Genomic DNA, 26618 nt, shown 5'->3' with positions numbered 1-26618 from the left:
GATTGATGATTTTAAGGAAGAAAGGGTAGATATAATAACTTCCTGAACTGGCCCTTTCGAACAACATGCAGATCACCAGACAACTACTGCAAGGGGGGAAAGGAAGAAATCAGGAGATCTCTGTTTAGAAATTAGAAGCTAAGATACACTGGTTCTGATATGTATCACCCACCCACCAAGCAATTGACACCAACTGAGTTTCCTACAATTCATCCCAGTTCTGACACCCTCTACCTGGAGATGGTGTCAGACCCCACAAGTTAAGGCCTCAGTCCTCCAAGATTGTACCTCTTCCCCGTCACCTCGGAGGCCAATATCTCAAGTCCAGGTGTCACCTATGCTTCTGACCAACACTATAAATTGGAGGTTTCCACCACCCCCTCGGGTTGGATTATTTGCTACAGCGGCTCAAAAAACTCAAGAGAGACATGTTATAGATCACGAGTTTATTTGAAAGGATATGAATCAAGAACAGCAAGATGGAGGAGCTTCCCTGCCCTCTCCACGTACCACTCTCCCAGCATCTCTACTGGTCCACCAACCCAGAATCTCTCTGAACCCCCTCCTGGGTGTTTACGGAGGCTACATTACACAGATGAAGTCATTGCTCCTTGCTGATGGAACTCCCTTCAGCTCCTCTCCAGAAAGTTCAGCCCTTAATCTGGTTTGGTTCCCATGGCAGCCCCCACCCTTGGGACTTCACAAGTCTCGTTAACATAACAAAACACCTGTTTGCTCTAGTCATTTAGGAAATTCCTACGCTCAGAGCTCTGTGCCTGCAGTGAGATGTACCTGCAGACCAAGTGTATATTTCTTAAAATCACAGAAAATTTAGCCAGAGTTAAAGAAGAAAGATAAAATCTCACCTCCCCCCCCTCCAAAAAAAAAAAAAAAAAGAAAAAAAAAGAAAAATCTCACTCCCAGTCTTTTCTTTTTTCCAACCATTTACTTTGGATTCCAGTCCTTTGCTAGTAGGTACTTCACAGATGAGCTGCTGCTTCCCAACTGCTGGCCTCACTGTCAACCTTTGGAACCTCCTGTGATCCTGGAGCCAGGCCGTTTCAGACTCTTAATCCAGAAAGTACTCCCCCCCCACCACCACCACCTTGTTCTTCACAGCATTGATGTTTTTGAAGAACCCAGGCCAGCTCAGTAGAATGTCCCACACTCCATCTATTGTTTCCTCACTGTTACATTAGGACTAAACATCTTGACCAAGAGCACTACCTGGTGGCTGTGTCCCCAGCATCACAGCAGGAGGCTGCTCCTGGTCAGTGATACTTCCTGGTCACCTGGTGAGGACAGTCCTTCCCTGTGACTAATGGGTGGTCTGGGAATAATACATGGTGATCTCTCTAAGGCAGTCAGTCAGTCTTTCCTCCCAGGTTGGTTGGCATTCTGGGAAAGAGCCCTCTTCTCTCCACCGCCTTATTTACATTTGAAGAGCTTTTAGGGACAGTACATTCATAGACTGTTTTTTAATTCAATGTGTTGTCCATTTTGAATATCAATCATTGTCCCAGATTTGACTAGTGGACATCCCTGCAGGTGGTTCTGTCTTTTGTTGGTTCCTGTCATTTTCGTTGATCTGCATCTCCTTTCTGGCATTAACTAGATCCTGATTCCTTTCAGCAGAAAAGGAGTTTAGAAACTAGACTGAGTGCTGGGTGTGCTCAAGGCCACTGGAGTATCTGTTTCTTTTTGTTGTTGTTAATACTCAATATATTTTCACTGACTTTTTAGAGAGAGTGGAAGGGAGCGGGAGACAGAGAGAGAGAAACATCTATGTGAGAGAAACATGTCAATTGGTTGCCTCCCGCAGGGTGAAAAAGGATGTTGGGGATTGAGCCTGCAACTGAGGTACATGTCTTTGACCAGGAATCGAACCCAGGACCCTTCAGTCTGCGGGCCAGTGCTCTATCTGCTGAGCCAAACTGGCTTGGAAATTCCAAAAATTGGAGCTCTGTGCCTGCAGGCTAGAGCTTCTGTCTCTTCTTGCCACCAAACCTCCTCATTCATGTATTTGTTGAAAGTTGGCCGGTGCACTTAGAAGTTGCCTAAACGTTTAAAAGGAGAGTAGTTGTTCCTTGTGGTTCTTGCTGGGGATGGGACACAGAAGTTTGGGGACCTGGTCAGTGCTCTATTGGCCAGGCTGCTGGCTACAAGGTGCCTGTTTAAGGGTGACTCTCTTAAGATGTACACAGATGTGTTCTTGCACTATTTTCTGTTCATGCTTTATTTCACAATAAAAATGTTTAATTGAGCCGAAACCGGTTTGGCTCAGTGGTAGAGCATCGGTCTGCGGACTGAAAGGTCCCAGGTTCGATTCCAGTCAGGGGCATGTACGTTGGTTGTGGGCACATCCCCGGTAGGGGGTGTGCAAGAGGCAGCTGGTCGGTGTTTCTCTCTCATCGACATTTCTAGCTCTCTATCTCTCTCCCTTCCTCTCTGTAAAAAATCAATAAAAATATATTCTTTAAAAAAAGTTTAATTGAACACAGAAAATGTTAGGTTTTTTTTTTCCTCTGTGTGCAGCAGGGTTAGTCTTACACTTTATTTCTCAAGTTTGAGTTGTGTTTTGTATCCTGTTTACATACCTGTTTCTTTTGGATGAACTTGTACCTACTTAGCCCATAAGAGCACATCTCCATTTTTCAGGAAGGTTATGCAGGAGCAGCCTTCCATGTGCGGAGGCCACTGCGTTTCCTGCAGATTCTGAAGGGCACTGTAATGGACTCCCTGTGGGAGCCGAGGTCACCAACAGGTCATCACTGTGGAGACCCCTGGTGCTTCTCATCCCCCTGCGCCTGGGGCTCACAGACATCAATGAGGCCTATGTGGAGACACTGAAGGTGAGTCTATGTTGGATCTGTCTTCTCACGGACCAGTGGGGGGGGATTGAAATACTGTTTTGCATTAAAACCCTTCTGTGTCACCATCTTGGCCCTATCCTCCAGCCCTCTGACCTCCCTGTGACCTTCCCAGTGGCCCCTGTGCTCTTCCCTAGCCTGGCTCCTCCTACTTACTTGGTGGTCCCCGTGGCCTCCTGTCTCCACCCAGCCTTGGTATGCAGGCCTCCTCTTCATGCCTGGGTGCCTTTTTTTGACACCCGCTGACTCGTGCCTGCCCTCCTCCCGGGGCCCGCATGTTCACCTTCCTCAGGCCCGTCCCCTGCACCAAGCTCCTGAGCCACAGCACGTCTGTCTTTCTTTCTTTCTTTCTTTCTTTTTTTCTTTCTTTCTTTCTTTCTTTCTTTCTTTCTTTCTTTCTTTCTTTCTTTTTTTTTTTAAATCAGGGTGTGTCACCAGGATCCTGAAGTCAGGAGGACCATGCTCAGTGAAGTTTCTTAGAGAGGAATTTTTTTTAATAGTTTACTGATTTTTAAAATATATATATTTTATTGATTTTTTTACAGAGAAGAAGGGAGAGGGATAGTTAGAAACATCGATGAGAGAAACATCGATCAGCTGCCTCCTGCACACCTCCCACTGCGGATATGCCCACAACCAAGGTTACATGCCCTTGACCGGAATTCAATCTGGGACCCTTCAGTCCGCAGGCTGACGTTCTATCCACTGAGCAAAACCGGTTTCGGCAAGCACGTGTTTCTTGAACTCCTTCCTGACTAAGCTCTTGGAGGTTCATTATCCTCCTTGGGCCTCCTGTTCAGGGGTGCAGGCCTCCTGCTTGCACCTGCTCAGCAACCCACCTTTCCTCCCTTTTGCAGGGCTGTTTCATGATGCCTCAGTCCCTGGGAGTGATTGGAGGGAAGCCCAACAGTGCCCACTACTTCATCGGCTATGTGGGTGAGTTGGGGGGTTCCGCGTGATGCCCCAGTTGGCCGGATGATGAGGGGGAGTGATCTTTAGGGCAGTCCCGTGGAACAGTGCTGGCCCCCCACACCTAGAGGTGGCTTGACCCAGGGCCACCAGTAGAAAAGCAGCATGACCCCACCCCATCTACCTGCTGTCTTTCCCAACTTGGCTCATCCAGTTGATGGTTGTGGTGTGGCAGGTCTGAAATAGGACCCCCACTGGCTCCCTCTGGGCTGACTTTCATATTGTCTTGCCAGGTAAAGAGCTCATCTACCTGGACCCCCACACAACACAGCCAGCAGTGGAGTTCACTGACAGCTTCTTGATCCCAGATGAAAGTTTCCACTGCCAGCACCCCCCAAGCAGGATGAGCATCGGGGAGTTAGACCCGTCCATTGCTGTGGTACGTTCCCTACTCCATCCCATTGTCCCCTGTGAATGTGGGAGCTTATGGGCACTTGGGTCCTGCGTGGCCTTTGCTGCTGAGCCACTTAGGAGATGCAGGTTGAGGCCAAGTCTCAAACCTACCAGCCTAGCCCCTGTTCAGGGTTACAGGGGAAGAGACTCTGTGCTCTGCCATGTAATTATACCTGCTTCATTCTAAGGCCTTAAAAACCCACACACAACCTGCATGATCTGGGACAGTCAAGGCAGAGGGCAAAGAGTCGAGACATGGATGGAGACCATGGAGAGGGGCAGAGGCTAGAGAAGTGAGGGTGGTGGGAGGTGCCCCAGGGTCCCTGCAGTGGCACTGGGAATGGAAATCTGGCCTCTTATGTGGCCAAGTTCAACCTGGTGCCCACTTATGCTGCTTTCTGCTTACCGTTGTTTTTCCTTTCAGGGCTTTTTCTGTAAGACTGAGGATGACTTCAATGACTGGTGCCAGCAAGTAAAAAAGGTTGGTAGCGCATGGCGGGTGTGGCTCCATGGTTAATCGTCACCCTGTGAACCAGGAGGTCACAGTTTAATTCCTGGTCAGGACACATGCCTGGCTTTTAGGCTTGGTCCCCAATGGGAGCTGTGCAGGAGGCAGCCGATCAATGATTTTTCTCTCATCATTGATATTTTTCTCTCTCCTTCTCCCTTCCTCTCAGAAATAAACAAACGTGTTTGTGTGTGTGTGTGTGTGTGTGTGCATTTTCAAAGGGGGTTGGTAGCAACTCCGCTGTCTGTGTGGTTGGGTTTCTGGCTCGTCACCTGCTTCCCTAGTTATTCCTCATTCCTCCACCCGTGCACCACTGTGAAGCATCCTGTGGCCCTCGTATGGTTGCTGCTTCTGGCATCGTCTCATTGTGATTAGAGGATGTGGGGCTGACATTGTGCGGGAACTTTAGAATGGGGATTCTAAAGCCTCGTGTTCATCAGCCTCATGTTGACAGAGTGTTGGGATAGGGTTTTTGCCTCCAGGGCTGTTTCCATAGGATGGGTAGGCAGGCACCTTGTTGGATTCCCATCTCAGCCAAGGGTTAAGAGTCTCAGTCTGCTCGTCAGTGTTTCCCTGATCACAGTGGTGATTGGGGAGCGGGGGGCTGGGGGGATGGGATGGGGGAGATACTGTGCCCCCATACACTGCCTCTAATGGCTGTGTCTTGCTAACAGTTGTCACTGCTTGGAGGTGCCCTGCCCATGTTTGAGCTGGTGGAGCAGCAGCCTTCCCACCTGGCCTGCCCTGACGTCCTGAACCTGTCCTTAGGTGAGTCTGAGACCGCAGGGCCACATCTCAAGTGGACATGGGTGCTGCCTTTTTGTTGCTTGGATATGTTCTGTGTGATGCTCCTGTCCTCCCCTCCTAGCTTTTCCCCAGGTCCCATTACTTTTGACCTTCAAGATTTGTGTGGGCCCTGGCCAGGTAGTTTAGTTGGTTAGAGCATCGTCCCAATAGACCAAGGTTGCGAGTTTGATCCACTCCAGTCAGGGCACATATAAAAATCAACCAATGAATGCATAAATGAGTGGAACAACCAATCAATTAATCTACCTTTTAAAAAATCAATAAAAAGATTTCTATGAACCCTAGATTCAGTCACTTGGTGATTTATATGTGCAACAAAGGACCAGAGACACTGCTGAGTATCCCCCTCCTCTCGCCGAGTGTAGCAGCAGCAGTCTGACCCTCATCTTTACCCCACATGCAGTCATCTGGCCTGTGCACATGGATCTGGGAGTGTTCCTCACAGGTCTGGGTTCTGTATGATCCAGAATATGCTGGGCTTTTTGTAACGATATGAGCTCTCCATGCAATCCATCGTGTGAGTCAGTTCTGCTCTGTTTGACCATGGCTGCAGGCAGGCTTTGCGTCCCACTACTCCATGATTCTGTGCCCAGGGGCCTTCTCCCTCGAACAGACCCTCAACTCCCTCCAACTGTACTGAGCATGTGGCACACAGAGAACGGAGACTTGGCATTGAGGCTGTGAGCACATCCAGTTCACACCTCCATCTGTTTCCGGGAAGACCAATGTGAGGACTGCGATGAGCCTGTGGAACTATGTATTGAAGGTCACTGAGGACAAAGATGATGGAGCCTGCTGTCCCCCGTTTCTGTGAAGATCATTGAGGAGGATGGAGCCAGCTGTCCCATTTCCGTGAAGATCACTGAGGAGGAGGAGGATGGAGCCAGCTGACCCTTGTCTCTGTGAAAATCATTGAGGATAGTGATGGAGCCACCTGTCCTGTCTCTGTGACGATCACTGAGGAAGAGGATGGAGCCATGACGATGGAGCCTGCTGCCTGACAGAACCACATGGGGGTCAGGGTGTTGGCATTGAGACTCAGGACAGATGGTTCAGGGTTGGCACTCCTCTTGGGACTGGTGGCTCTTGCCCTCAGCCCCGTCATGCACCCCTGGGCTCTGGTGAGCAATGTGTCTGCTCCTACTCCTGGTAAGTTTCTGAGATCCCTTTCTTGCTCCCTTCCCTGCCAGAGAGACCACTAGCCAATTAAGATCTGAAGGCTACAACCTCTGCTGGCTAGGGTCCTGAGGTCCTCTTGCCGCCTGCCGCCTGAGCAAACACCCTTGCTCGTTGGATGCAGGCTCCTGCACAAGCAGGCCAGCAGGTGTTGGTGCACAGATAGCTGCTTGTCTCACCCTCACATTCAGAGTAACCATGCAGGTGTCTGATGGGGTTTTGTCTCATTTCTTTTAGATTCTTCTGATGTAGAGCGACTAGAAAGATTCTTTGACTCAGAAGATGAGGACTTTGAAATCTTGTCTCTTTGAAAATCCTAAAGTTGGGGGACATCTCGACTGGCCCTTGCTGGGGGTGCCTTTGAGAGCCCAGTCTGGCCTCAGGGCGCTTGGTGCCACTGCATTTCATCCATTCTGCCCGCCTGCCCACCGCCCATGTCCCGGCCGCCTCTACCCTCCATGGGGGACTGCACTATGCTCAAGGCCTCACTACAGGAGTGGGACTGCTCAGCCCAGACACTGGGCTGCTGGAGAGAGCCAGGAATTGCAGGGAGCAGAACAGCAGCGGGGCTTGCGTGTTCACGGCACCTTCGTCCTACTTCCTTCAGGCTCTCAGTTCTAGGTTTTCTTTGGAATTAAAGTCCCGTTTGAAGTTACTCGACACAGACATGCATTTCTGTTGGGCCTGTTCTGAGTCCAAGAAGACTGAAGACCAAATGAGAAGCCCTGGGACTGGGCCTACATGCCCTCCACCTGCAGCCCTGCTCATGGCTCTACCAGGCTGCGTAGTGGGAGACAGGAAGGAGGGATCACCTGGCATCTCTCGGCTTTGGAGAGAGAAGTAGAGAGAGGTGGGGCATGATGCAAACCAGAGACCACTGTACATGTGACTTGCCAGGAAAGAGCTATAGGTAGAGCCCAAATGGGTTCACTTTCCTCACCTTTTGGTTCCAGCATTTTGAGATACCCACGGGCTGCTGCTTACTTGTTGCACTGGCTTTCCCTGCGTGGGCAATGGGTAGTGGGTGAGTGTGGAGTTGCCCTGACCTGTGATCCTTGGGCCCATGCGGGACATGGGGGCACTGCAAACCTGGCGGGCAGAGGCTAAGGGCACCACAGAACTGCCCTCCCGGTACCAAGGCTTCAGATGGTTCGGGGCCAAAGAATGAAGCCCTGCTTATGATGCAAGACAGACTCATCACATCACTTGGAGACATTGCCAGATCTGACTGACAGCAGCACCTGCAGTCCTGAACCCTGGTTGGGCCCAGAGAGCATGGCTCCCATGCAGGCTTCGAGTCCTGAAGAGTAGCCTCCGTGGGACCTGCCAACAGACACCTGGGGAGTTCAGGGAAGCGGCCCTTTCTTCCCCGGGAGCCTTCCTTGCAGACCCCTCGCTCCCTCGGCATCTGCAGTTTGGACAGCGGGTGGGAGCCCACCTGATAGCAGAGAACACCCAGCCCCTGAGTATCGTCGACATAAGTTAATTTGCTCTTGTCTCTCCTTCCTTCCCCAGGGAAGGAGGAAGGCTGGGCGGTCTCCATTCCTTCTGCTGCATCTTGGAAATGTGCCACCCTGTCTGCTGGGCCAGGGGGTCTTGCTGCAGCCCCCACTGTGGTGCATTCAGTGGAAGTGGGTGACAACCTGACCAAAGGGGAGCTTTGTCTTAGTGATTTGAGAAGGCTTACTGAAGAGTGTTGTCCATTCTTAGTATAGTTTGCAGTTCATGGCAAATAACAGTTTCAGTAGAAAACAAAGTCTATTGTCTCTGTCTTGACCTTTCCTCAAGTTAGAGTTGTAGTGATGGGGACAAGAATGAACTCATGTCCATGGGTCTCAGTGAGGATTTGTGGACTCATGGCAAGCTCATCTCCCCCACACTAGGCAGGCAGACAGACCTCACCTGACAAGGCTCTGCTAGCTGTGACATGCCTCCTGTGATCCTAAAGCAAAGAACATGAGGAAATTTGGTTTAGGAAAACACAATAACCCATTCTAAAGCAAGAGTGGTTACCCTAGTTAGATGTCCCTCTGATGAGCTGAGACTACTGGCCTAGGCCCAAGATGTCCTAGCTGGACAGTGCAGGGGTGACTGGCCTACTTGGCTCCCTGCTTCCTGCCACCCATCCTCTGTTTAGGTGCAAGGAGACCAATGCCAGACAAGAAAGCAGGAAGCACTGCTGGTCCCCAGGTGAGGTGGCCCAGGAACCCGAGTCATGGCCTCTACTAACATCTGTTGGAACAAATCTTGCCCAGTGGCTTCAAACAACAGACATTCAGGATCCTGAGGGCAGAGGTCAAACAATGTCAGCAGGAGGGACGTTTCCTTGCCTTGTCCAGCTTCTAGAAGCTGCCCTCCACCCTCAGTGAAAATGCCTTTTCACACCTCCCTCTGGCTTGGCCTCTCCTGCTTCCTCTGTTGGAGACCCTTCTGAACAATCTAGGATGGCCTGTGTCAAGGTCCCTCTGCCTTTAGGGACCTTGAGACAGAGGTGCTCTTCACAGGTTGTAGGGTTGAGAATCCAGATGTTTTTGGAGGCCTTTATTCTGTCAATGCCCCAAAGGCTTCTTTAGGATGCTGGGAGGCAAACAGCCCCTCAGCAAAACCTGCTGCCACAACCCTGGCCAGGATATTTGACAATGAGTGCTGTATTTATTGAAGAAGGTTTAAGTGGCCTTGATTTGGAGGTCAGCCCATTTCTCCCTTCGCCTAGCTCCACTGCCTACCTACCACCTGTGGGACTCTTGTTCAGCTCGGGCCTCTCTCAGCCAGCTCATCTCTGACCCCACAGCTCTGAGAGGATGGTCTCTATGGAAACTTCCGCTTCACCCTGACATCTTGACCCTGGGCAGAGAAAGTTCTAGTCGTTTCCAGCCCTTCCCAGCCTGTGCTGGCCTCACCCACTTCCCTCTATCTTAATCTCACCCATACCCACTGCCAACACCAACCCTCCCTGAAAGCCATGATCTCTCCGTGAGTGCCAGCCTGATGCTGATGTGTCCACGAAGGCAGGGGAGCTACTGGTTCAGGTCTGAAGAAATCAACTCAGTTTCCTTATTCTAGATGGGACCGGGTTATGTAAGAAGTCAACCAGGCAGGCGAACAAGAGGAGTGTCCCAGTAGGGGACCCAGGGACTCTGTCTTAACATGTTAAGTGCCCAGCCTGTTTTGTCTTCCGGACGGAAAGTATAGTGTCCGTCACTGGTGACTAACTTGGCACTTAACGTGTTAATGAAAACAATTGACTCTGTGACTCCTGGAAGTCTGACCTCACCTTGTACAGTGTGGTCTGGTGGGTGTGCTGATGCCCAAGGGCAACCTGCTCCCATCAGCAGGGCTACAGCGAGCAACTTGAAACCCCTGTGAGCAGATACCAGAACCACGCCCCAGAACTGAGTAGAGCTCCAGTCGTCCATCTGCTGTGCCTGTGTCCTCAAAGTGATATGGAGGGACCAGGACAGAGGGCCAGGCAGCCTAGGTACATCCTGCCCAAGTCCACATGGGCATTAAAGAGAGCCTTATCTGTGGAGCCCAAAAAAGCATGGACCTTGCCTAGTTTGGGGGAGCTGAGGTCTGGCTGCTGCCACTGTGCTAGACCTGGCCATCTGTAGGTTCTGCCTCAGTCCGGTCTGAACGTCTGGTGACCACTTATACAACTCAGGGGTTAAGCAAGTACCACACTGTTTTGTTTTGCCTAGAATCCAGTGTCCTGGCTTCAGAAGGGCATTGAACCCCACAGTGCTATCTGTACAGAGGGGGTCCCTGTGCAGCACCTGGCAGATTCTCCTAGGAAGGGTCAAGGAATCATATGTTAGAGCACTTCAAAATGTAACGGAATGAAGTCATATTCCTGGCACTTAGGACCACAGCAGAACAACAAAAGAACCAGCTGGCCCTAGCTGGTTTTTCTCAGTGAATAGACATCAGCCTATGGACTGAAAGGTCTCGGGTTTGAGTCTAGTCAAGGGCAAATGCCGGGATTGTAGGTTCAATCCCCAGCAGGGGGCTTGAAGGAGGCAGCCACTCAATGATTCCCTTTCCCTTCTCTAAAATCAATAAAAAAATTTTTTTTATAAAAAAAGGTACTATCTGTGTTCAGATGAGATGGGACATCACACATCAAGACAGCCAGCCAGACCATGCGAGGCCAGACCAGTGGGGGTGGTCGAGAGAAGCCCTACTGGGCCAGCGTAAGGCCCTCCCACTCAGAAGGACTCTAAGGAGAGGAGGCCTTTGACAACATACTTTCAAAGTAATTTTTATTCATGCCTGTAAGAAATTCAGATTTCAGATAGCCCGGAGACAAGCTGAAGCAAATAAGCAACATGTAAGATGTCAGAAATGCTTGGAATTTGGACATTGGACTTATGAATGCACAGGAAAAAGAAAATACCTACATAGGCCTTCAAGAACAGAACTAAAGAAAGCTTTAAAAGAAAGAGAAAACATCATTATTACAACAAAGCATTGGAGAAGCTAATGTAGAAAGACGAAGAAAAAAAAGAGTTACACTTATCTGAGGAGCATCATTCTAGAACACGTGTCAAACACAAGGCCCGCGGGCCAAATCCGGCCGGCCAGGCCTTGCAATGTGGCCCGCACCGCGCTGTCATCACTGCGCTCCGCTGTCAGTTTATGACATTGTCAGTTTATGACTGTTCAGTAAACCATTCGGCCCGCGATTTAGGCTGGATTTTAGATTTTGGCCCCTTCTCTGATTGAGTTCGACACCCCTATTCTAGAGGAACTTAAAAAGGAACAAAAATGTTGAAACTACTTAGGGATCTTGGTGCCTTTGGATAAATTCAGTAGATCAGAAAACAGTCATTTAAAAGGCTAACAAGTAAAAGTGGTATAAATAAAATTAAAAAATTCAGATTTCAAACTGATTGCCATATCAATTATCTTGTACCTGCTTGGATATGGTTATCGTTAAGTTTCAGTAAAATGCAATAATTTACCATCATCAGGGTGAGAGAGGGCAGAGGAAGGCCAAGTGACATACCACGAAGTTCCTGTGTCCAGGCCTTTCGAGAGGCCCATTGTAGCTCTGCTTGTCAGCTTGTGCATAGTCCCCGTGTTGTACACTCCGCACATCAAGCCTTTCACAAGGCTCCCGCCTGACGGGACCCAGGGAAGAGGATAATCCCTCCACATTTACGTCCACAGCTTCCCCAGCGGCCTCCGTGCTACGGTCTGGATGATATCCTCAGAGAGTGCACAGATCTCCTTGTGGACGTCTTCAATGCTTTTGGAAGCATCAACCATCTATTCCCATGGGATGTCAGGAGAAAAAGGGTGGTTAATGCTCTTCACCGTTCCTGGTGAGCATGTGGATTTCAGACAGGGCTGGGCCGGCTTTGCTTGTGTCCTTGGGACAAAGCTGACCCACATACCTGCTGCATCCCAGATGCAGAAGAAACACCCCATCCTCCTGACCGTCTTCCTCCCTGTTACTCCCCCAGTGCATGTGTCCAGGAGGTACCCACACATCAGCTCTCCTCAAGTCTGGCTGAGGAGGAGAGGGCAATGCCTGTGCGAGGCTACATTCCCACATCACAGGCCACAAAATACACTCATTCAATGCTGTGTCCTCACATGGGAAGCATGAGAACCTTTGGTACCCAGGGAGCCAGCCCAGGAGAAACTGGTCTTCACCGGGATGGGAAGACTGGGGACTGGTCCCTCGCCTACCATCGATCTAAGTCTAGGCCAAGAACAGCCAATTCTGGAAAAGCAGGGGGTGTAGACGCACTCAGAAAAATCCAATCATGAAGTCTGACTAGGCAAAAACAAGAACGACTCCCTCCGGATCCCTGAGACCCCACACGAGTACACCCTGAAGGTCACCTCGCCAGCTACTGCTCCAGCCGCACAGCTTACACAAAACCTTCCAGACAGCAACCCTGGGTGGTGTGAGGGGTGTTAGAACCATTTATTTTCAAATGGTCCTGGGGAAGTTTTGTACTAGCAACTTTTCCGGAAGTATCTTATTGCTTAAAAACTTGAGAATGCTTTAAAAAAAGACAAAAAACTTTCAGATAAACAAAAGCTGAGTAGTCTATGCTAGGAGACCTGCTCTACAAGAAAAGGAAGTTCTTAAGGCTGAGGGAAAAAAAATATAAAAACGTGGAAGGAGAAATGAGCATAAGTGTAGGCAGGTAGGAAATACAAGTTTTCTGTTTTCTCATTCCTAGCACTCTACATTCTTGGCTTGATCCTTGCAGATGTTGAAATGTTAGAATCACTGAAATCCTGTGAAACTGACTCCAGGGTTCAGTGAGAGACACTCCACCAGTACAAATGAAAGCCATGTGAGGCTCTATGTTGCTACTCCTTCATAGGGAGGACGGGCTTGTGGCCACTCCAGAGAGGCCATGTGGCTCCGCATGGATCCGAACACACATGGAGGAGGAGAGAAACGAGCCCGCCCCAGCAGCAGGCTCAGTCCTAGGAGGGAGATGGGGAAGCACACACCAAGTAACAGGGTCAACAGCTTAACCTTTCAAAGCTGCACGGATGCAGCATGTGACCAGCAGAGGACCTGGTCACCAGGGGATAAAAGCGGCTTGCTCAAGCCAGGGGTAGCACCTGCAGCACCGCATGACCCCTAGAGCCCAGGCGCTCAGATGTGCCTGAGATGGCAGTGGTGGGCTCTGCTTTGGCAGGACAGTAGCTCATCTACAGGGAAGGAAGAATGAGGCTGATGCCTGGGACTGAGGCCAGGGCACGGATGACGGGCGCAGAGATGAAGGAGACCCCCAGCACAGAGAGATGGCTGAGCGGGCCACGGGGATGGTGTCGAGGCTCAAGCACCCCAGGCCAGGCCAGCAGTCAGGAGCCGTCTCCTACCCAGGAGCTAGTGAGGAGACAGGTACGCCCCCCACAAGTGGTGCAGGAACACCCAGGAGCTGGAACTGTGCAGGACAAGGGGCATGAGGGAGGCAGTCTCTGACCCCAGCAGCTGAAATGGGGTGTGGACTGAGGGCTGACCCCAAAATGGACAAAATCTGACTTCTGATGCAAGGACCTAAGCACAGACTGCAAGCTAAAGGATTACTCTTCCAGCCCTGACCAGTATGGCTCAGTGGATAGTGTTGACCTGCGGACTGAAGGGTCCCAGGTTCAATTCCGGTCAAGGGCATTTCCCTTGGTTGCGGGCACATCCCCAGTAGGGGGTGTGCAGGAGGCAGCTGATCGATGTTTCTCTCTCATCGATGTTTCTAACTCTCTATCCCTCTCCCTCCCTGTAATAAATAAATAAATTAATTAATAATAAATAAATTAAATAAATCAGCTGAAACTGGTTTGGCTCAGTGGATAGAGCATCGGCCTGCAGACTGAAAAGTCCTGGGTTCAATTCCAGTCAAGGGCATGTACATTGGTTGCGGGCACATCCCTGGTAGGGGGTATGCAGGATGCAGCTGGTCGATGATTCTCTCTCATCGACATTTCTAGCTCTCTATCCCTCTCCCTTCCTCTCTGTAAAAAATCAATAAAATATATATTTTTAAAAATCCAAAAAACAAAGTATTACTCTTCCAATAAGCAGAAAGGTGACCTGAGGAGTAACTCGGAGATTTTATGTTCTGGATGACAAGGTCAGAGGACAGGAATCTGCTGAGCAGTCAGCTCTAAAAAGGGCCAACCAGGGAGGACTGCTGCTGTGGGGCTGGTGCCTGTCAAACTGTCCACCAACCCACCCACAAGACCCCCAATTTCCTCACTTTGAGAAGCTGGCACTGGAACCCTGAGGATGCCACACGTGGGTGCAGCTCTGGCACAGGGTGACTCTCACCTTCCAGTTTAAGGTCCTGTCCTCCATGAGCTGGTAGAAGCATCGCAGTGCCCGTTCCTGGAAAGCCCCATCCTCATAGCGTTCTCGGCCGAACCCGCCCCGCTCCACAGCCTCTGCCAACTTCAGATGAAGAAACACGACCAGGTCTGGTTTGGGAAGGCCCACATCTGGTTGCTTGCACCAATCCAGGGAGAAGTTCTGTAGCAAAGAAACCAATGATCAGATAAAGAAGCTGAATGGGTCTGTGTTGTTTTAAAATCCATAAAAAAGGAAGGGAAATGAGCTACCATTTCTTGAGGCAGCAAGAAGTGAAGATCCCAGTAGTGACTTGAGTTTTTAGATCATAAATGTTTCAGTTTTTCATGGCACCTCCTTCTGGTTTAATTTTGTGAGCACATTCAAAAGTGGAGAGCTCTGGCCAGTGTGGCCCAGTTGGTTGGATGTGGCCCCTTGCACAGAAATGTTGTTGGTTCAATTCCTAGTCAGGTCATACCTGGGTTGTTGGCTCAATACCAGGTGGGTGTGCAGGAGGCAGCCAATCAATGGTCTGCTCTCACATCAATGTTTCTTTCTTTCCCTTCTTCCTTCCTCTCTCTAAAAATCAATAAAATATCCTCTGGTGAAGATTTTTTTAAAAAGTTATCTGAAGGATGCACACTGAAACATTTATGAAGCAAATGATGTATCTGGTGGGTCACAGTACTGGGTGATTTATCATTTTCTCTGCTGTTACATATTTGAAACTTTCTAAATAAAAAGCAGGAAAAAGGAGACAGTGTAGTCACTGCTATTCTTCCTGGGACAGGAAGTCAGGAAAATATAAACAAAGCACCAGATGCTCTCACTATCTAGTCTGGATACAAGGCTGGGATGGAAAGCCCTGCTGATGACCACCTCTGGATGTGTGATGTGGAAACAAGCTACAGCTACCCGAGTGTTTGCCCTTCCCTTAGATAAGACCAGATTCCCAACAGTGAAACACAAGGACCACAGAACTTGCTGTGTGATGTCATGGCCCTGCTAGGGACAGTCACACTAGTGGTGTCCCACTGGGCTGGGCAGCACTCACCTCCTTAGCATGGGTAAAGGCAACACCAGAAAACGCATATCTGTCCACGATGAGGGTGATGCCCTGGTTCAACTTCTCCTTAATCAATGGCCTAAAAAAACAGAAAATGCTTCTAAGCCATGGACCCAGCTACACATCCCCAGAACCGTCATGTTACAATCATCCTGATGACAATTCAGTAACCTGGCAGGAATTAGAGGTCAGTGACTTGTGACCTTATTATTTAAAAATAAATAAATAAATAAATAAATAAATAAATAAGAGCTCTGGATCTCCTCCTAGAAAATGCCACACTGGCACTCCTAGCAAAGCCCAATGTGAAACACAATTCCCCAATGAACCACAGACATCACTGACAAAGACAGCAGGGAAGCCTGTGGACAAGAGAGTGGAGCAGTGGACTCAGCCAGGAGATGATGCCGAGAACATTCTCACAGGTGACAGTAGATTAGAAAGACGTGCAAAAACCGGTTTGGCTCAGTGGATAGAGCGTCAGCCTGTGGACTCAAAGGTCCCAGGTTCGATTCCGGTCAAGGGCACGTACCTTGGTTGCGGGCACATCCCCAGTAGGGGGTGTGCAAGAGGCAGCTGATCGATGTTTCTCTCTCATCAATGTTTCTAACTCTCTATCCCTTTCCCTTCCTCTCTGTAAAAAAAAAAAATCAGTAAAAATAGATTAAAAATAAATAAAACAGTGGGGGAGCAGGAGGAAGGGACAGGTGTATGGGACAATTTAGTATTTTCTGATAACCCTTTCTGTAAACCTAAAGCTACCTAAAGGAAATTAATTAATTACAAAGAGGTGGTGGGCAGCAGGCAGGAAAAGCATTAATGCTTTAGATCTGGTCACAGGACTGGTGACTATAAGAACCTTTTAAAGGTACAGCCTCCAGCATCACTGTCCACGCCACCCTGAATCTCAAGAGGGAGAAAAGCACTGGGGGAAGAGATGGAGGGCAATTACACTTGTTCCCAGCGGTTTGCAGAGAAAAGTAGGTGCACTGAGTGATCCTCCACCTCACTCTTCTTTTCCAAATAAGAGCTCAGAAGTTTGCCAATTTCAGTTGATCTTTCTGAAAAGAGAGAAACACACAAAAGTGAGGCTTTCCATCTACATTAGAATACTTTGAACTAAACTTCTGGTCCTAAACCAGCAGTCAGATATCCCCCTGAGGGGTCCCAGATTAGAGGGTGCAGGCTGGGCTGAGGGGATAAGCCCCTACTCTCCCACCCCGCCCCCCCCCACACACACACACTGTGCACGAATTTCGTGCACCAGCTCTCTAGTGATAGTATACTTAAAAAAAAAAACAGAAATCTGAGACATGGATTATAAAACATCACCAGCATGTGGCCAGGCCAGGAGCAGCGGCTGCCAGGCTGGGAGCGGCCAGGCCCGGAGCAGCAGCTGCTAGGCTGGGAGCGGCCAGGCCCGGAGCAGCAGCTGCCAGGCTGGGAGCGGCCAGGCCCGGAGCAGCCGGGTCTGGTGCGGCCAGGCCCGGAGCAGTGGCTGCCAGGCTGGGAGTGGCCAGGCCTGGAGAAGCGGCTGCCAGGCTGGGAGTGGCCAGGCCCGGAGCAGCAGCTGCCGGGCTGGGAGCGGCCAGGCCCAAAGCAGCCGGGTCTGGTGCGGCCAGGCCCGGAGCAGCAGCTGACAGGCTGGGAGCGGCCAGGCCTGGAGCGGCCGGGACCGGAGCAACCGGGCCCAGAGCAGCCGGGTCGGGTGCGGCCAGGCCTGTAGCAGCAACAGCCAAGTCCAGAGCAACTAGGTCGGGAGCGGCAGTGACCAGACCCGGAGCAGCTGGTTGTGGAACGAACCAGAGCAACAGAGGCCAGGCCCGGAGCAGCCAGGCCCGAAACAGCTCGCTCCTCGCCTGTACCTGCCCACGGCTGCCTCTCAGACATGGCTGGAAACTTTTGCGGGAACTTGAGGGTCTGCTGAATCAAGTGATGAAGGCTTAGATCTGGATGTGTTGTTAGTATAGCGCTGGGGTGTTGATCTGTGAGTGCCTTGGGTGGGGCCTGGATAAGGCTGGTTGACCTATTTGGAAATGTCTTTTGTGTGAAATGTATCATTGGGCATGTGGAGGTATTATTGATATGAGAAAATGCTAAGTAACAGATTTACTATCTGAAAAGGGATTTACTATCGGGGAAAGGGAGGGAGGAAGAGACTGAACATAAACTGTGCACCTATGGATGAGGACAATGGGGGATGGGGAGGGGGCAGAGGGTGGGGTGGGAACCTGGTGGAGGGGGAAAGAAATGAGGAACCTTTGTAATAATATGAACAATAAAGATTGATTTAAAAATAAAAAATAAAATAAAAAATAAAACATCACCAGCAAGGGGAGAGGGGCTTGAAGGTAGGGGGCGGAGGGAGTAAGAGGGGAAAATGGGAGATACCTGCAATACTATCAATAAAAAAATAAAACAAGCAGCCAAAACCGGTTTGGCTCAGTGGATGGAGCGTCGGTCTGTGGATTCAAGGGTCCCAGGTTCGATTCTGGTCAAGGGCATGTTGCGGGCACATCCCCGGTGGGGGGTGTGCAGGAGGCAGCTGGTCAGTGTTTCTCTCTCCTGTTTCTCTCTCATCGATGTTTCTAGCTCTCTATCCCTCTCCCTCCCTCTCTGTAAAAGATCAATAAAATATAAAATAATAATAAAATAAAACAAGCAAAAAACAAAACAGCACGTTTTGATTGTGAAGACAGTTTCACCTGTGTATAGTTATGTCGAAGCTCATCAACCACACACTTACCACATATGCACATTACTGTACATCAATTACAGATCAATACAGTTGTGCAACAAAAAAAAAAAAAAGCACGGATGCATCAATACTGACGGACAGGACACAGAGACCATAGGAATAACAAGTGAGAAAGCCAATGATGGCCACAGACGGCAACCTCAGAGCTCCAGATAAGCCACTTTTGGACAGGTCAGTTAAGTAAGGTCGGCATGAGGCTCGGTTTCTTCATTCTCAGACACCTTTGGAGGAGACCGCAGCCAACCCGCCCTCAGCAACAACGCGGCAGATTCGGGGGAGACCCGGGCAGGGCTAGCACATTCGGTCGCCGGATCTGGGTTCCCAGCGGTGCTCCAGCCCCCGGGCTCCCGCCTCCCGACCTTTCCCGCCCGCAGCTCCCCAACGCCTGCCAGGCCCGCTGGAGCGCACCACCCACCCGGGAAGCGCAGCAGCTCGGCGCGTTTGCCGGCGGCGCACAGCGCGGCCACCAGCTTGCGGCTCTGCGTGGTCTTCCCGGCGCGGTCCACGCCTTCCAGCACGATGAGCGCTCCGCGACGGCCCGCCATGGTTGTGTCTCCGCAGCCGGACAGGGCTCCAAAATGCCGCGCAGTCGCTCGGAGCTTTCATTGGCTGGCGTCAGCGGCGCGCGCCAAAATGGCTGCTATTTCCCATCGTGGGCAACTGACAAAGGGGCGGGACTAGAACGGCTGTTGCATCGTCTCTTTCGGCGGAGTCCCCGCCTTCTAGGCCGGAAGCCGGATGTGGGGCTTAGTCCTGGGTGGCGCCAGGAACGAGGCTGCGGCGGGCGGGCTGAAGGCTCGGCCCGGGAGGGCTAGAGGCGAGTCTGCGTCCAGTTGCGGCCGTGTGTTTGTAACGCTCGTCGGTCACGCCCGCTCCGTCGGTGTCCAGCAGCGATGGGAGCCGCTGTCAGTACTGGGCCCACGCGACAGCCTAGTGAAACACGGCCCTGCCAAGCTCCGAGACATCCATTTGCAGACTGCGTGTGCGCACTCACAGGGGAAAGGAAAGAAGGGCGGTCGTCTCGTCTGTGACGTGTGGCCACCGACCAGGAGCGGTCCCGGCCGCAGGGAGGCGACACGTCTGGTCTGAGAGCAGCCCCGGCATCTAGAGAGCGTTCAGTAATGTTTGCTGCTCTTGTGTCAGGGACGTCCGGCTGCGGCGGCATCTTCCAGGTGACACTGCGCACTTGGGGGGTGCCGCCTTCTCCTAACAAGCGCACTTTTTCTCACATGAGTGGTCGGTCCTCTGACCTGTCTAAACCTTATCACCCCGGAGGCCGGTCCCCGATACCATCACGTTGTGGGGACACGAGTACTCAGACCGAAGCAAGCCAGGAATTAGGTTTTCCAGAGTTTCTGTGTCGTGCTGGCTTAGAGGCACTGGTACAGACTTCGGAGGCCGCTGTTTTGGGGAGGTGGATACAGCAGAAAGTAGATGTGAAATTCCAGGCTGCTCTCCAGTGAGCTGTGGAGAACCACCTGCCTCGCTGCTACAAACCAAGAAGAAAGAGGTCCGTGAGCCACCGCCCTGAGGGTTGAGAAAGGCAGTGGCTTCCCGTCCGCCCTTTCAGCACCCGGGCTGAAGATCTTGGGGCCATTTTCAACCTTTCCTCCCCTCCATCCCACCCCCTTCTTTTCGGTGGTTGGGGAAGCCCAATGATAGTATTACCCAAGATACCTACAGTGAGTTTTGGAAGGGTGATAGATTATATTGTCTCCAATTATTTGCTTCCTTCCTTGAGGTTGAGCTTGGCCACGTCACTTCCAAACACTGCTGTAAAGTAATCACAGCTGACAGCACTCATTCAGGCAGAAGCTTTGAAAGCAGTTTGGTTCACCCATCCCCCATGTGAGAGCAGCTTGCGTGCAATTAGGGCTGCTTTTTCACTGAATTCTGGAATAAGACATATGGCCACAGCCAGGCTACAGCCACTGCACCTGATAGGTAGCTCCAGTAAGACAAACTGAGTTAAGTCACTGAGACTCTGGGGTTTTGTTACTGTAGCAGGACCCAATGAAAGCTCATGACAGAATGGCTGTTGCTTACTACCGCTTTACAGTAGGTAAGCAATATCCTATTGTCTTGTTGATGTCTTCTAAAATGTCCATCTCCTGCCCTAGCAGGTTTGGCTCAATGGATAGAACTTGGGCCTGTAGACCCAAGTTAGGTCCCAGGTTAGATTCCGGTCAAGGGCATGTACCTCGATTATAGGCTCCTCCCCAACCCAGGCCCTGAGGAAACCAATTGATGTGTTTCACATAGCTATTTCTGTCTTTCCCTCCCACTCTCTCTAAAAAAAAAAAAAAAAAAAAAAAAAAAAATCAATGGAAAAATATCCTCGGGTGAGGATTAACAAAAAATAAAATGTCCATCTCCTTGCCTTCAAAAGGAGGAAAGGATTCGAGTAGTGTAGTACAGAAGAGAACCCTCCCCGCATTGGATAAGTCTCAGTGCTGTAGGCAGTTAGACGTGACAGAACAAGGAAGATGGGCCACTTAACAATAAAAATAAAATAAAAGTATTTCTGCATGACTTTAAAAACCTTAAAAAAAATCTGCATGACTTTAAAAAACCTTAATAATTTTTAGCTGGGACCGGTTTGGCTCAATGGATAGAGCGTCGGTCTGCGGACTGAAGGGTCCCGGGTTTGATTCCGGTCAAGGGCATGTACCTTGGTTGCGGGCACATTCCCAGTAGGGGGTGTGCAAGAGGCAGCTGATCGATGACTCTCTCTCATCGATGTTTCTAACTCTCTATCTCTCTCCCTTCCTCTCTGTACAAAATCAATAAAATATATTTAAAAACAAAACAAAACAAAACAAAACAAAAACACTGAGGTGGATTTTTTGGTTATTTCTTTTTCTATCATGTTAGCAAAGATAAAGCCTGATGAAACCTAAGGTTAACAAAGGTGTGGAAACATCCTTAGTGGAGTGTTAGTTCATTTAAAACTTTCAGCACTTAGAAAATACAATACTCTGAGCCCTGGCCACTGTTGCTCAGTTGGCTGAGCATCATTCCATGCACTGGGTTTTGGGCTTGATCCCCAGTAGGCTGTGTGCAGGAGGCAGCTGATGGATGTTTCTCTCACATCAATGTTTCTCTCTCTCTCTCTCTAAAAAAATCAATATATATACACCCAAAACCTGTGCATGGCCTGGCAGTGTGGCTCAATGGTTGAGGGTTGACCTATGAATCGAGAGGTCAAGGTTGGATTCCTGGTCAATGTACATGCCCGGGGTGGGAGCTCACTCCCCAGTAGGGAGTGTACAGGAGGAGCCCATTAATGACTCTCTCTCATCAATGATGTTTCTAACTCTCCCTTTCCTTCCTCTCTGAAATTAATAAAAATCTATTTAAAAACAAACAAACAGAAACCCTGCACATGAGTAAGTAAAGCAGCTTTATTATTTTTTAAATATATTTTATTGATTTTTTACAGAGAGGAGGAGAGAGGGATAGAGAGCTAGAAACGTCGATGAGAGAGAAACATCCACCAGCTGCCTCCTGCACACCCCCTACCGGGGATGTGCCCACAACCAAGGTACATGCCCTTGACCAGAATCGAACCTGGGACCTTTCAGTCAGCAGACTGATGCTCTACCACTAAGCCAAACCGGTGTCAGCCAGCTTTATTATTATTATTTTAAAAATATATTCTATTGATTTTGTACAGAGAGGAAGGGAGAGAGATAGAGAGTTAGAAACATCGATGAGAGAGAGTCATCAATCAGCTGCCTCTTGCACACCCCCTACTGGGGATATACTCGCAACCGAGGTACATGCCCTTGACCGGAATCAAACCCGGGACCTTTCAGTCCCCAAGCCAACGCTCTATCCATTGAGCCAAACCTGTTTCGGCGATTATTTTTATTTTTTATTTTTATTTTAAATAAATTTTTATTGTTCATATTATTACAAATGTTCCTTTCCCCCCCCCTTCTCACCCCACCCTCTGTCCTTTCCCCACCCCCCATTTTCCTCATCCATAGGTGCACAATTTATGTTCAGTCTCTTCCCACATCTCCCTCTCCCCTTTTCCCCAAGAATCATCAGTTCACTCCCCTTCCATACCTCTGATTCTATTATATTCAAGTTAATATTGTTCCTCAGATTTTTTTTTAGTTTCCTTGGTTTTTAGATTCACTTGTTGATAGTTACGTATTTGTTGTTCATAATTTTTATCTTTATTTACTTTCTCTTCTGAAAGAACCGCCTTCAGCAATTCATATAATTCTGGTTTGGTGGTGATGAACTCCTTTAGCTTTTTTTTATTAGTGAAGCTCTTTATCTGACCTTCGAATCTGAGTGATAGCTTTGCTGGATAGATTATCTTTGGCTGTAGGTTCTTACTATTCATCACCTTGAATATTTCTTGCCATTCCCGTCTGGCATGCATGGTTTCTGTTGAGAAATCAGCTGACAATCGTATAGGTGTTCCTTTATAGGTAACTACCTGCTTAGCTCTTGCTGCTTTTAATATTCTCTCTTTGTCCTTTGCTCTTGGAATCTTAATTATGATTTGTCTTGGTGTGGTCCTCTTTGGATTCCTTTTATTTGGAGTTCTGTGTGCTTCCTGGACTTGGTAAGTCCAATTCTTTCACCAGGTGGGGGAAGTTTTCTGTCACTATTTCTATCAGTATGTTTTGATATCTTGCTCTCTTTCATCTTCTGGGACCCCCATAATTCTGATGTTGGATCGTTTGAAGTTGTCCCAGAGGTTTCTTACATCATCTTCAATTTTCTGGATTCTCTTGCCTTCTAGCTTCTGCAGAGGAGTGTCTTCTGGCTCTTTATGTTCCAAATCTTTGACTTGATTCTTGTGATCTTCTATTCTGTTTTTAGGACTCTGTATAATATTTTTTATTTCAGACAATGTATTCTTTATTTCTTGTTGATCCCTTATCATTTCTTGTTGATCCCTTTTCATATCCTCATAGGTCTCATTTATTTTATCTGCCTTTTCTAGGAGACTCTTGAAAAGCCTTATAAGTGTGGTTTTGAACTCTATATCCAGTCACTTTTTGTCCTCCATTTCTTTCGTTTGTGATCTATTTGGTTTAGGCATTTTCTCAGGCAGCTTTCCTGATGGGGCGGGGTTTCAGGGTGGAGCCTACAGCCTTGGCTTCCGTCAGCCCTGCCCTATGCGACTCCTGAGACTCAGGGTCCTTCAGTACTTGTTGCAAGCGCCTCTGAGAGAAAGGTGCCCTCGATTTGCCTGCTGCCAAACTGTCTATGCTCTCCCCCAATGAGTCCGGTATTGGGGTTCAGTTCAGTTGGAAGTGGAGTTGGAGGTGGCGTTCAGAGCAGTCTGGAGCCCCTGTCTCCTTCCCGTCAGGGCAATCCCGCGGCACAGCCGGCCGGCCCTTCTCTGCGCGCACTGTGCGCGCCTCCAGGACCTCCTCTCGCCATTCCCTGGGGTTCCGCCTTACAGCCCAGCTCCCTATGGGTGAGCCTGGGTCCCCAGGGTCTGGCCTAGAATTGGGGTTCAGAGCAGTTGGAGCTGGGCACAGCACAATCGGAGCTTTTCTCTGCTTCCCGCTTGGGAACGCCAGCCAGGCACTCGGCCTCCCTCCTCTCTGGCTCCGTCCTCTCCGCGCGCGCCGTGTGTCTCCGTACCTCAGGCTTTTACAGCTTCTCTGCGCTTCCTTCTGGTTTTCTCCTTGCTTCTTGTTGTAGGATTTCCAGTCAGTCGACTTTCCTGTATTTCTGGGTAATGTCCATTTTATATTTTAGTTGTATTTTATTGAAATTGTTGTGTGCGGCTGCGGCTAGTTGCCTACCCGAGCAGCCATCTTGGATTCTCTCTCTCTCGGCGATTATTTTTAAAAAATATATATTTTATTGATTTTTTACAGAGAGGAAGGGAGAGGGATAGAGAATTAGAAACATGGATCAGCTGCCTCCTGCACACCCCCTACTGGAGATGTGCTGGAAACCAAGGTACACGCCTTTGACTGGAATCAAACCCGGGACCCCTCAGTCCCCAGGCTGACACTCTATCCCCTGAGCCAAATTGGTCAGGGCAGCAGCTTTTGAAATAGGATGAATTCAAATTCTAAGCAAGGTTACAGGCAGAACTTCCTTTCTTTTCCTTTTTTTTTTTTTTTTTTATTAAAGAGCCAGCCCTATATGCACTTAGTGGTTATCTCGATGCTGGCCTTGAAAAACAATGCTGTTCTATCCAACTAAAAAAAAAAAAAAATGCACCTGGCATGGTATTGAGATTGTGGGCATATCTGGTCTCTGGCCTGCAAGGTCAGACAGCTAAGTTTATCTTCATCATTCTTCAAACGGGCTAAAGCAAACTAGAAAGCAACATTTTATCTAGGAAGAACAGCAGAAAATTCCAAACAACAGTTTGTTGCAAAATAGGGGTTTTCCTTCTCAGAACCTTTATTTATTTATTTTTAAAAAAATATATTTTATTGATATTTTTACAGAGAGGAGGAAGGGAGAGAGATAGAGAGCTAGAAACATCGATGAGAGAGAAACATCGACCAACTGCCTCTTGCACACTCCCTACCGGGGATGTGCCTGCAACCAATGTACATGCCCTTGACCGGAATCGAACCTGGGACCTTTCAGTCTGCAGACCGACGCTCTACCAATGAGCCAAACCGGTTTTGGCTCCTTCTCAGAACCTTTAAAAGGAACTACCTGCCCCTTAAGCAGCGCAGTCCTGTAGGGTCTACCTGCGTGTGGTACTCTTGCAGCTGCCCTGGCCAGACATTTCAATAAATTCTTGCCTGCTTTTTTAATAAATCATTAGCCTCCGGTGGTCTTATTTTGAACCCAGGGTTCGACCCCACAACACTTTATTCTTTTTAAAAAAATATATATTTTATTGATTTTTTTTACAGAGAGGAAGGGAGAGGAATAGAGAGTTAGAAACATCAACTAGCTGCCTCCTGCACACCTCCTACCGGGGATGTGCCCGCAACCAATGCAAATGCTCTTGACCAGAACCAAACCCCGGACCCGAACCCCGGACCCAGTCCGCAGACTGATGCTCCATCTACTGAGCCAAACCAGCAGCTTTATTCTTGACAAAACTTGGGAGCAACCTAGATGTTCTTCAATATGTGAATGGAAAAACTGTGGTATATACAGAAAATGAAGTATTTGGCTATTTAGAAGAAAGAATCTATAAAACCAGGAAAGGGCATAGAGGAAACTTAAATGCATACAGTATTACTAAGTGAAAGAAGCTAACCTGAAAGGTTACATACTGTATAATTCCAACTATATGATACTCTGGAAAAGCCAAATCTATAGAGATAGTAGACAGATCAGAGTTTGCCAGGGGTGGTTGGGGGGAGGAGGGATGAACAGGCAGAGCACAGGGAATTTTTAGGGCAGAGAAACTTCTGTATGATGCTGTAATGGTGGGTACTTAACAAAACTGTACAACGAAGTGAACCTTAATGTAAATATGGACTTTTAGTTAATAATAATGTATCAATGTTGTTTCATCAATCCTAATAATGAACCACACCAATACAAAATGTTTGTATTGGGGAAAACCCAGTTCATGTTTCTGTGGAAGGGTTATACAAGAACTCTATTTTCTTCTAAATTTTTCTGTGAGTCCCAAACTACTCTAAAAAATAAAGCCTATTAGCTGAAACTGGTTTGGCTCAGTGGATAGAGCATCGGCCTGCGGACTGAAAGGTCCCGGGTTCGATTCCGGTCAAGGGCATGTATCTTGCTTGCAGGGGGTGTGCAAGAGGCAGCTGATAAGACCACCACTGTTTCTCTCTCATCGATGTTTCTAACTCTCTATCCCTCTCTCTTCCTCTCTGTAAAAAAATCAAAAATATATTAAAAAAAAAATAAAGCCTATTAATTAAAAAACCCCAAAAACTTAGCCACTTAAAACAATAATAAAAAAAAAAAGTGTAGTATGCCAAAAATCGTTTGGCTCAGTGGATAGAGCATCAGTCTTCAGACTGAGGGGTCCCAGGTTCAATTCTAATCAAGGCATGTACATTGGTGGTTGTGGGCACATCGCCGGTGAGGAGTGTGCAGGAGGAGGCTAGTCGATGTTTCTCTCTCATTGATGTTTCTAGCTCTCTATATCCCTTCCTTTCTCTCTGCAAAAAATCAATAAAATACATTTAAAAAAAATAAGGGTAGAATTTAGTAATGTATGCATGTGTGTGGGCATCTCATCAAGCATTAAATGGGGCCAGAAAGAATGCACCAAAAACTGCTACCATTTGGATTCAAAGGTGAACAAGATAGTCACAGTCCAG

General features: G+C 48.8%; 3 protein-coding genes across 3 annotated transcripts in view; 2 read left to right on the top strand and 1 right to left on the bottom strand.

Annotated features, from left to right (window-relative positions):
- ATG4B (autophagy related 4B cysteine peptidase) overlaps positions 1–11169 on the top strand; it is a gene marked incomplete at its 5' end in the record, with an annotated part of 29792 nt that extends 18623 nt beyond the window's left edge. Inside the window, 6 exon segments of the mRNA XM_084892616.1 lie at positions 2659–2852; positions 3728–3806; positions 4073–4218; positions 4657–4713; positions 5415–5508; positions 6961–11169. Coding sequence (XP_084748742.1) covers positions 2659–2852; positions 3728–3806; positions 4073–4218; positions 4657–4713; positions 5415–5508; positions 6961–7034 — 644 coding nt within the window. The 3' untranslated portion in view covers positions 7035–11169.
- Positions 9384–20647, bottom strand: DTYMK (deoxythymidylate kinase). The gene is made up of 5 exons (XM_084892627.1): positions 18776–20647; positions 16555–16663; positions 15591–15681; positions 14522–14719; positions 9384–11991 (listed from the first exon to the last, which is right to left on the bottom strand). Exons 1-5 carry the CDS (start codon positions 18903–18905, stop codon positions 11881–11883), a joined length of 639 nt encoding a protein of 212 aa, XP_084748753.1. The 5' UTR covers positions 18906–20647; the 3' UTR covers positions 9384–11880.
- LOC311627009 (zinc finger CCHC domain-containing protein 10-like) lies at positions 10961–11243 on the top strand (the record flags this gene model as incomplete). The annotated part of the gene is given in 2 exon segments (XM_084893084.1): positions 10961–11170; positions 11172–11243. Coding segments are annotated over 2 exon segments (282 nt in total), but the record flags the coding sequence as incomplete, so codon positions are not given.
- Positions 20648–26618: the final 5971 nt, after the last annotated feature.

The sequence above is a fragment of the Pipistrellus hanaki genome (genome assembly GCF_964339955.1).
Source record: "Pipistrellus hanaki genome assembly, chromosome: 8".
In the NCBI taxonomy this organism is placed as follows: Eukaryota; Metazoa; Chordata; class Mammalia; order Chiroptera; family Vespertilionidae; genus Pipistrellus; species Pipistrellus hanaki.
This window is presented reverse-complemented; position numbering and strand designations above follow the sequence as displayed.